The sequence below is a fragment of the Bombus pascuorum genome, chromosome 1, assembly GCF_905332965.1.
Source record: "Bombus pascuorum chromosome 1, iyBomPasc1.1, whole genome shotgun sequence".
NCBI classification, from domain to species: domain Eukaryota; kingdom Metazoa; phylum Arthropoda; class Insecta; order Hymenoptera; family Apidae; genus Bombus; species Bombus pascuorum.
Window position 1 is genome coordinate 20,676,578 of NC_083488.1, and position 11,556 is coordinate 20,688,133.

Consider the following 11,556-nt stretch of genomic DNA (forward strand, 5'->3'; position numbering starts at 1 on the left):
AATTATATTTAACGGTATTACGGAATTTATCAGAGAACGCAAAATTATTAAATCTGCAATATCAACTTGCCGATTGATTGCATGACGTAACTGATTGTTAATTAACGTTGTGATTACTTCAGAATTAGATTATTAACAACTCGATGAGACGCAACGAATAAATAATCTCCTTGATAGTTCTTTTATGTTTAATTACGAAACTTTATAAATAAAAAACCGACGTGTTTAAATTATCTGAAATATACTTGTTAAATATGTATACACAATTTGCCATTATTGGATGGTAGAAAATGTGCAGTCCTGGTTAATGAATTATTATAATTATTACATCATTACAATAGGTGGCCAATTAAATCGATAACATGTTATACACAAAGAACACGAAACGTTGCGGCGACTAAAATTAATTTCTAAAACTGTCGAAACAAATATAAAATATAATATAAATTCTATAAATATTAGATAATACAAATATAAAATAAAATATAAAAAATTGTAATGCTCGTTTCTGTGATTCTATATTTTCATTGATACATCAAATATTATTTACGAATGAAAGGAATCTTAAACTTCAGATATTTCGATGGAAAATTTAATAAACACACGCATATCCATATCCGTGTAAAATTCCATCGAGAAGAATTAAACTTTTCTTTTTAAGTTTCCCTCGATTTCTTTTTCTTGTTCGCTGTTTATTCGTGACAATTGAAATTCCAATAATTAACGAAAACTTTCTCTGTTTATCGTTACAGAGCGAAAGAAGATCAAACTTGTTGAAGTAGCACACTGCAAACTGTTCGACTCGAGATTCTTTGTAAGCTGGGCATGGTCTTAGGGACGACGGCGGGGCGATGACGCTCTACCACCGTCCTTCGTCATCGCCAGGAGTCCTTCAGGACTCGCACAGTCTCCCGAACCCGACCCTGAGTTTCTCCTCGATCCTTACCTCCGATAACAAACGTTACTATCGTTGTTCAACGTGGAAACTGGCAAAGACGAACGCCACCATTGCGTTCGTTAGGAGGCATGAAGGATCGACCTCATCGACCTTACCGAGACCATCACGGACAGGCGATGCCTCTAGAGGAGGTTCAGGGATTGCTGCTTCCACCCTCCAGAACAGGTAACACGTTCCTCCCTTTATCTTATCTATTGCCATCCTATAAAGTTTCCTCGTTTTTTCACACCTTTTTAACGAATTATGAGCTTTTTGTCTTCTCCGTATTGTACCACCTTTGTATCCCTTCTGGAAAAATTTTCTATTATCTTTTATGGTTCCGGATGATTTTCATCAGACACATTCTTTGTTTATAACCACGCAGTCTAATGCTAAATTTACCAGGTTCGGTCGAATGACCGGTTTCAAAATTTAATTTAAAACTGTACGTTCATTGTTGTTTCTTTCATTCATCTAACTTTATGTAGATTCCTCTATTAAGAAAAATCAAGAAATTGATTAATTGGATAATATAAGAATTTGCACAAAATTAGATTTTACAAAGTTAGAATTTAAAGAAGAAATTACTTTTTTTAGTCCATCTGTAAATTTGTCTTTGCAAGTTTTCTTCGTTTTTCACATGTTTTATAAATGTTTACTCAGTACTGAAGAACAGTATTTGTCTTTGATTCTAGAACTATCTTTATTTTACTTGTTTTCTTGGTTTCTCACACAATTTTTAAACGAATACTCACGTGAAGAAGTTTTTGTACCGCTCGATAGATTTTAAATTTTAATCCTTGAAGGATCCTATTAATTGCAAAAACCGTAAGAGTAGGCTACGCTAATCGCAAGATTTCAAATTACAATTGCTTTTTTTATAGAACAAACTTCTCGTAAAATTATTTCTAACTCGATTAAGCTTTCATGTAAACTGGATTTACCTATAATACTAATGTTTTATAAATACAACAGAGTTCGTTTATATGGACCTGTCGGAGGACTAGTCGTTTCATATAACTAGGTCGTTCGCATAATAGAAGTCCACCTATTTCTCCCCACCATCTATCATTTTTCGTTTAGTTTAATAGAAAGTTCACGTTCGTACGAGAGAAGTCAACGAAACATTGCTTTTGCTTTTAAACACATAATCAATAATGAATGACGAGAGTGTGTCGCATAATGCGTGCCTTTATTGTTTACATCTTATTGTTCGACATTCGTATAAATGGATTGATGCTCGGCAGTAGTTCAGATAATAGGAGCTCAGTTAAAGTTCAGTTAATCAGGCACGACTGAAATTTCGTTCACGCAAATGGAGTTACATAATCTGTATAAATGTATTAAATACAATACATTCTAATATTTTGTATATATATATATTTTTGTTTACACTGGATGATATTTAGAAGAGCATAGAATTTTTACCGATATTGCAAACAAGATATGGAAAATTCGTCGGGCAATCGTTACGTTAACGACGAATCTCGTTTAACCGAGATTATGCAGCGTCCGTTAAATTTTCATAAAAATCTGGATGATCCTGCACCGGGTGTACCAGTCGATATAATTTTGAATTTGGTCATCGATTATGAAAAGCTGAGCTTTACGAGGGCTGTTTAAGCAGTAAAATTTTATTGTCTTCCTTTATTACGTATACGATATACTAGGAAGTCAGTAGTATTCTACCGGATTATACAGGCAGGGCGCGATAAGGATTTGATGTTTCTTCGTATTTATCGTGAAATCTTCGGCACGATGGTCAACTATTTCGAAGGAGAAATAAAACGCAACGAGTAACGATGGCTCGAATGAATAAACGTGTATTGGTTGTGTAACTTTTATAGTCGGGTCTTGTTAAAAGAATTCCTACTTTTTAAGTCATATACTTGGCATTTTTGATCTTTGTCATAAACGTCTTACAAGTAATCGGATTTTTCGTATCGGATAGCTACACGATTTCGATTTCCTCAGCTTCACGAATACGTCTGACCATACGCAGGTTAAATCCCTGTTATAAATCGCAAAAGAAAGTAAAAATAGCATTGATCTACTTGTCTTACATGACCCTTAGAAATACGTCACCGTTCACAACTACTACTTCTTTTTTACCCAAGCATAATGTCTTTATTCCCTTGTATCTCTTTTTCCCATCTACCAACATTTAGTAAGGATAATCCCCGAGGAGACCTGGTAAAACTGTGAAACAACGAAAGGTCGTAGTATTACGTCATTGGTTAGTAAGTTTAACCTGTAGGAAGATATATATATATATATACATACACACGTACACACAAATATTATATGTCTAATTGTGTCAGAGAAAAGGTCATAGCATTAAGTCATCGGATAGCAAGTTTAACAAAGTATATTTCGGAGTGTATTACACATCGACGCTCTTTCCGAGGAATTGATTGTTTTCTTTCGGAAACTCTATCACATCGGATATTTTCGATAATTTATTGAATCGGAAATCAGGGGAGGCATAGATTAAGAGTTAAGTGGCTTTAACGTTGACACAGCTTACTCGAGGCTCGGTAAAACGAAGGTTAATTGCCACTTAGTAACGTTCCCGAGAAACTAATCACCTATTTCCTCGTTCATAATCGTATTCCTTCGAATAATTATAATCTGCCATTGTCAACGACGTCGGTCGGTTGACCGACTGTTATAAATATAACGCGGAAAAAATTCCAAGCCGTCCACTACTCGTACTTTGATCGATCTTTGTTGGCCATTTTTATATTATCGAAAATGATAACACGTGGGAAACGTCGTGAGCGTATAATTATTTGCACGCACCTTCGTTTACTTTTGTCGGTAATCTTCAAATCGGTTATGATAAATGAAATTAATTCAATTACTAATAAACTCAGCATTCACGAAAGATGAAGCAAACTAATGTAAACATATTCGATTTAATTTTGTGTTTCAATTGCAGAACCTGGCGATCTAATATCAGATTTACTTTCTAGTTAAAGTAAGATATCTTCGAATATTCAATGACGCGTCGCGAATTTACTCTTCCCGAGGTTAAAAGGTCTTTAGTCGCATTGATACGCGATTTTTGCACGGTTGGCTGCTCGTCGAATTAGTATTGATCGACTGATTCACGGTGGAAAGTGAGTGGAAAATAGACATTCCCAAACGATGGATTAACTCGAATGATACGAACGTTAAAACGTTAGTGAAATGTTAAATGATTCTGCAAGACTATTCGACGTTTCTATTCGGCTGATGAAATGGTTCGAATAATCGCCTATCCAACTCGTTCGAGAGTTCGAGTCGTTCGAGTGTTAGATGTTCGTCCGTCTGATAATTGAAGTGTTTCTGACTTGCAAATCTTCAACGCTGACCTTGCAAGAACCATGCAAGGGTGGTTTTCGATATTATACATGCTGGTTGGTTTTCATCGAATGCACGAATGTTTCAATGAACGTGTTTCTAAGGTGTCGCGCACACCATTGTGTGCGCGCTTCACGTACCACAGAGAAAGGATGAAACATTTTCTATAGAAAATTGCATGCATATAGATGTAACATACCGCATTAACGTAATTGTATTTTTAGTCGAGCTCGTGGTAATTAATTATCGCGTCTACAGCGCCAGTATCGATCGAAAAAATGGCCTCTGGCTATAATAATTTCCCCAGAAACTATATGTAACTTCAGCATACGTGAAGTTGCATTCATTTTCTATTTATCGAACGAGTAATTTACTCTTGGTTAATTATCACTGGGTTATTTGAGATGAAAATTCTAGATGGAATAAAAAGATATATATGCTTGATTCTACTATCACGCCTATATATATGAAAGAAAGAAACTTGTTAGTGATTGGCTTGTTAATGATAAAATTCGTTTATACCGATTATATTTCTAATAATTTTGTAATATCCGTAGTTCTTCTTACACTTACAGTATATACAGCTTTCATCATTTTTCCATCGTTTTATGCTTCCGTGAATTACACGATAATCATTTATAAAGTTACACGCATAGTCGAGAATGTAATAAAAATTTATAAAGTAATAGGAAGTAATTTATAAAGTAATACAAAGAGCTTTATGAAATATTTTTAATTAAGATTCTGAGATAAGAAACTGTAAGGAAGATAAAAAAATGTAAAAGAAAGGATTATATAAATTGATCGAAGAAAAAATATACAAATGAAACCGTCTTGTCGGATTAATGCAAGTTCTAATTTGCAAGTTAGTCGGTAAACACGCAATACATTGGCCGACGAATTGACCTGAAGTAGTATCAGAGAGCACTGTCGTTGCAAACATCTAGACGATGTATTTTTGGTGTCCAGGCCTCATTCCAGTTTCTCTGTTTTACGACAGGTAACCGGGGACCTCTGAACGTGACGATTGTACAGGTCGGAAAAGGAAACGGGGGCAGTGGAGATGGCGGAAGTGATTTACTGAGATTGGAACCACCGTCGGATTTAAGGTCAGCACCATCGCCCTTATCCGACACGAGTGCTACGCTGCAGTCCGACAACAATGATACTTTTAGCGGAGGTGAGGTTGTTCACGATTATTGTTTCCCTTTTTTCTTTCCGTTAATGCACTTGAATATTGCGATATCTATTTACCTCTAATATCATAATGTGTTGAGAGTTTCACGGCCCGTTTTGTCAGATGGCAATCGACTGTAACCTTGTTCATTGGAATTTGAGCTTCTTTATCTTCTTAACACTTTACTGATCGCTAGCTGTTCAACAGCATACGCACGTCCGACCGCCAGCTTTGGCGCAGATTCTCCCTGGCGTCGGCTCTGTTTAGGTTTAGACTCTCCAATACCATTATTTTCGTTTATCGCGAATGGTAAATTTTTCAAATTGGTATAAAACTGTGGGAGCTTACAGAGAAACGCAACTAACGCAACTGAGCAAGGTACCTTAGTTCTAAATAACAAATTACTGCTCAAATAATGAAAAAGATTGTCGACGACAAAAAGCCGATTAGTAGGCTATCGATCGGTAAAGTGTTAATTTTTGTGTGTTTCATTGACCTTACAAATTGATTTATCGAATCGTAATGGCCTTGTATTTCGTATTATTGTTGAGGTTTTATATCTCGAAATAAAGAGAGCAAACGCGTGGGTGAATGTATTATAGGATTTCTTTATCAGGAATGTTAGAAATTGAGATTTCCAGTGGTTTCTATTCTATATGATACAGTGGATTAAACAGAAAACGATGATTATTTAACGTGAACTTGTGCAGTAGTGTGATATCACAACTCTCGATTAAAGACTTTTAACTCCTAACTCTCCGGTGGCTAACTGAACATCAACTGCTGCGGTGCCGAAATATATTGATGACCGTTAGGCGTATTGAAGTTTTCCCACTCTTTCGGCTTCATTACCACCCAATGACGTTACCAACTCAATATAATAGAGACGAAAGAAGCTGCTGTAAAAAGAATCGTTGTGCCAAAAACTAAACACTAGAGAAGGTGTAGAGTTCTCCTAGAAGTGAGACTCACTTCAACAATTATCGACCATTTTTCGTCCATTCATGTTACTTTGCATAATGGTCGATTATAATCGTTTTTTCTTATAAATTAAACGCTTCTTAATATATCGCGAGAATGGGAAGGAAGATATTTGCATAACGAGATAATTGAACAAAGGATTGCACAGAGTAAGAGACAGATTATCAAATCGAGAAGATTCATAATTAGAAATAAACGAAACAAATATGCACCGTGCTATAGTATTTCTGGATAAGAAATGATTCTTTCTTCAAATTTTAGTATAGAGTGTGTTGGTGAAACGCGAAGAATTGTTGGGATTTCTCGGACACCGGTGGCGTATGTAGGTACAGCTTAAATATTGACTGCGAAGGATCGGCTTACTTTCAGTTCCTAATGGAACGGTAGATGACGTCATATCCTGTAAGCGGAAGCGTTTCAGGGGTGAGGTCCTGGTTACAGTCAGGTTGCTAAGCGATAGTGCGAGAAAAAAGTTAGTAAAGCGCTAGATCAAAGGTGGATAAATTCATGATCGTATCGAATGTATTTTTGGATACACCGATATCTGCTCTGCGGTACAAACAATATAAGTTTAATAAATAATTTATTATATACACGATGAGGTATTAAAAACGAATATGCTTCGGATTAATATGAAAATAATGGCAGACGGTAAAGAATTTATCGAAAAAGAACGATATACTTGGAAAATGATGCAAACTATTGGAGAAAAATTTTGTTAAATTAAATTACTTGCCACTGTAGGTAACGATATATCGGATTTTTAATATTTTAAATACTTCATTTGAAAATCTAACTTCTTGTCATGTGTTTAGTTCAGTTTGATCATTGAATATGTAGTGCATGTAAAACACATTGTCTTTTGCAAATTACGTTTGAAGGAAAGATTGATCTTATCGTCTCGGACAAGATGTAATTAGTTGAAGATTTTATTTACATCTCAATCTCCTACGCCTTCGATGTACTTAAATTTCTTAAATGACACAATGCCACAGTTTCATGGTCTACTGAATTTTTTAAGTCAACGATTGTTTAAAAGTTCAGATACAGTTATATGTCGTTTTATATACAGATTAATTCCCGTTTTAAACTAATTATTCCATGTTTCAAGTATTCAACTTATTACGCAAAAGTAAAACTAATAAAATATGCCGTACTATAATTAGGCAAGAGGACATGAAAAATTAATACTTTTTATAGCCATTGTAACATTAAATTCAATCGAGTCGATAGTATCCTGAGAAAGAAATCGCTCGAAATTGTTGGACTCGTGGCTCGAACAGCATTAATTACGAATATCCCCTGAGACTATCGTATTTCCTTATGGGTGACACGCTTTAATTCCGCATCAGATTGTTTCTGTCCGCTTCAAGTTCATACGTGGCCGATATTTACTCGCCAAATAATTGGATTACTCGGAACCTGTGGTTCGTGTTCAGCTTGCTGTGGTTTTTTCGTGGGCGTGCTCGACGGTTTTTAATGAAAGAGTGACGGATAAAAAGGCGCGGATCGAACCGTTCGTGCAATCGTGCGTCTCTCCCTCGTCAATTCTGTCCCGTAGCAGCCACAAATTTTTATCTCGTCAGATGACAATCCATTCGATCGAACAGGCGTCTCTTTGCCGCACTCGACAAAAATTAATGTATTTTTTGATAAGAAACGTAAGTTGAATCAGCATACTGAATTTTTATTGAAAAAGATTCAACCAATTTGCTTTTTGATCGGCGATAGAATTTCATTATTGTATTTGCTAAATTTGTAGATTTCTTATGGAGTAAAGCATTTCATTCTTGGGTTACTTAATAAGAATTTTGCATAAATTTTATTTTACATTCTCATGGAATATCGCTTGTATTTGAGCGATTAATGCGTCTCTCTTTGTTTTTTAAAGATACGTATATCATCAAAAAGAGTTGGAAAACATCATTTGTACGACTTTGTTCAATAAATAAATGAATAACCGACTTGTATAAAGTATTAATCGACTTGAACTTAACTCGTATTATAGTTCATCGGTAATATAGTGTTCGATGTTTTGTAACTGCTACCACGAGTGTGCAGTGCCGTACGTTGCACAGGGAAATTTTTGCGATCGATTGCAAAAACGATGGAAATAATAACAATAACTTCGGAATAGGAGCGTTTCTAAGATGATATCAATCTTACTTAGATGATATAACTCTTGTAAATACAAGATTTGCTATTAAGAATCGACGAAGATGATAGTAAATAATAAAATTCGATTTAAGTATTTTAATTAAAATAGGATCGTAATTTTATCCTATCTTTATCGAACAAAATCATAACTGTAAATTATCAAAGAGATTCGATTGCATTGAACGCGTTTCTATTTCATATATGGGCTTCGTGATGTGCTTTTGCAGCAGCTTCGCGAAACATCTGAGGCTTTGACAAATGGTAAATAGTTTATGCGATTATATAACATAATACGATCTCTATGCAGATTATATGTATACGGGATGGATGTATAATACGGAGATGCGTTCCAAGCTACACCGTGTAGGTAATTCCTGGTATGAATTAATAATTTAGCGTATTGAAGGCTCATGCTTTAACCAAGTAACAAGATCTTCGGACGAATAAACTAATTAATAATAATCTACTTGTGTTTCCCCTAAGTATTTGAACCAAGTATTTGCTTGTTGCATAATAAACAGATTGCGGACATTTATGCACATTCATAATTTTATCAGTGCACTAAAGAGATAAAAGAAACGAAGCCTTTGGATGCTTCGATTTAAAATATATCATTTTTCATTTTCCATAAATGCATAAACAAAATGCGATTTGAGACGAATGGTATGCGGAAATAGGTACAACTAGCTTTAAAATGTACATTTTTAATCAAATAAAGGACCATCGAAAACAATAAACTTTTTAAAATAATTGTGTAAGTTCTTTTGATTTCTGTTGCTGTATGGTTCGGAGCAATTTGGTCAAATTGATATTTATACAGAAAAATGACCGAAAGTCGGTGATTCAATTTGTCAAATTGTTGCCTGCAAAATGTAGAACGTATAATTGCTTTGAGAATATTATTGAATCAGCGAAGAAAATAGTTGACCAAAGCTTTCCGAACAAGATAATACACGAATGAAAATAATTATTGAAAGTTTTATGACTTTAAAATAGCTGAAAGCCTGATATTTATTATGTAACGATCTGATACTCGTAACAACGTTAATTGTGGTTTAAGCTTAAAATCATAAAACAGTATCTGATAAAATTCTCTTTTAATGTGCTTCGTGTGTAAATAAAATTATAAACCTCAATGTCTATAAATTATTTTACAATGCATAACCGGTGTCGATTAGTCTATGTGAGAGTACTATATACATATATGTATAAACTTCTATCTCGCTATTTGCAAACTTATTGATATTAAATTTTCTCGAACAATTCCTCGACAAATTGTTGTGAATGTTTGTGCATCTGGTGGATTGAAATTAACTTTTAAACTTACTTATTTTCATCAGACTCAATCAAAAATATTTATATGTGTGTATATATATATATATGTGATATATTACGTAACCAAAATGTGCATTTATTGTCATGTGTCATAAATATATGCTTCTAAGTCGTTAATATTTATTTGATAGTATTTAATAGGAAGAATTTATCTTTGTATGTGTGTAGATTTTTCAAAATTTTGCAATACGCGTATACGTATTTAAGTTAAAAACTCTGAATTAAAAATTCTGACGTCGTTTTTATATTTAATTTCTATTCCATTCGTTTGCTGATAAGTGAAATCTTAAATCATATAAAATTACCATACTTCGTATTAATTAAGTTTCAATGAATAAAGAAAATATATGTGAAAGTACGAAAGGTAAAATATCTTCGGAACGAATTTCATTAAAAAATATTAGATCCTTTTAAAAGAAACTTTTTAAAAGAAACGACGCTAATATTACATTAAAATGAAATATTCTAATAGAATGTATGAAAATAAAATATTTGGTACGTAAATGATTTAACGATAAACCTTTACGTTATACCATACGTCGACTTAGTCTAACGTTTTCACAGTTGTCGTATCTATCCTTTAGCTTCGCGGAAACTCAATGCTTCGTGGAATGTTACTTTAAATTTCTGACGAAGAATCTTCAAATTTCCGTACTTTTATCGGTGTTCGGAGTATTCAACGAAATTTCACGAATGTTCAGGTGTTGATCCACGATTACTGTTGGGTGCAAGTACCGGCGGCGAACGTAACACGTGGGAGGGTCGTTATCACGTAAAGGAACATCGGCGTGCTGGAAAGGCGACCTTTCAGGGCCAAGTTTACAACTTCCTGGAGCGTCCCACTGGCTGGAAGTGCTTCCTATACCACTTCTCTGTGTGAGTACCTATCAATTTTATATATATACATTGTTCGATGTTTTTGATGCTTTCGATGTTTCGTATTGTTATTCGTTTTATCGATGACAATTCTGACCTTATGGAATATACGTTATCGCTTTTGTCTTTAGCTTATATCGTACGTTCTGGTAACAGTCATATATGTATTGTTACTATAAAATAATTCAAGTTTCTGAATATCTATGATATTCTTTATATACAATAGTAGTACATACAGAATAGTACAAATGTATAGGTATTTTGGAATTTCTCTACGTGAAGTACGAGAAAGTATATTTCAATAGGAGCTTTTAAGTTTCGACGTTTCGTAGCAGAAAAGTGTGAACTAACTAAATATTTCATATATTAAAATGACACACGATATACCTGGTTAAAAGTTTGTTGTGAACCGAGTAGTACAGAAACCTGCATTTATTTAAAATGTAATACTTTTTAGTCGAACTGAATCAGCAGTTTTCGCCTGTGCTATGATTCTAATACATAAACATTGACCGTAGATATTCCACGATGAATAACTAATTTTTTCTTCGTGTACGATCTTCTTCCTTTAAGAGTCGTTTCTCCATCGATTAACCGAATTTTTCACGTTGGAAGACATTACGCAATAAATAATGAATAATAAATGAATACCGTGAATAATAAATAGACGGCGGATGTTTATGCATTTCTGAAAAATTTAGGCGTACAAGGACGTACAATAATAGTTACATAGAAATATATGAAACGA

The 11,556-nt window shown here is 34.2% G+C and overlaps 1 protein-coding gene across 1 annotated transcript; it reads left to right on the forward strand.

Annotated features, from left to right (window-relative positions):
* Nucleotides 1-746: 746 nt before the first annotated feature.
* On the forward strand, nucleotides 747-10,812 carry LOC132908146 (potassium voltage-gated channel subfamily KQT member 1-like). Its single transcript, XM_060961844.1, has 3 exons — nucleotides 747-1,123; nucleotides 5,283-5,462; nucleotides 10,634-10,812. The coding sequence occupies exons 1-3, from the start codon at nucleotides 1,027-1,029 to the stop codon at nucleotides 10,810-10,812; spliced, it is 456 nt and encodes a 151-aa protein (XP_060817827.1). The 5' UTR covers nucleotides 747-1,026.
* Nucleotides 10,813-11,556: the final 744 nt, after the last annotated feature.

Excerpts from the sequence above, each read along its gene's own strand:
- LOC132908146 (XM_060961844.1), top strand. The coding sequence starts at position 1,027 with ATGAAGGATCGACCTCATCGACCTTACCGAGACCATCACGGACAGGCG. Across the intron at positions 1,124-5,282 it reads GCTTCCACCCTCCAGAACAG|GTAACCGGGGACCTCTGAAC; the intron begins GTAACACGTTCC and ends GTTTTACGACAG. Across the intron at positions 5,463-10,633 it reads CAATGATACTTTTAGCGGAG|GTGTTGATCCACGATTACTG; the intron begins GTGAGGTTGTTC and ends ACGAATGTTCAG.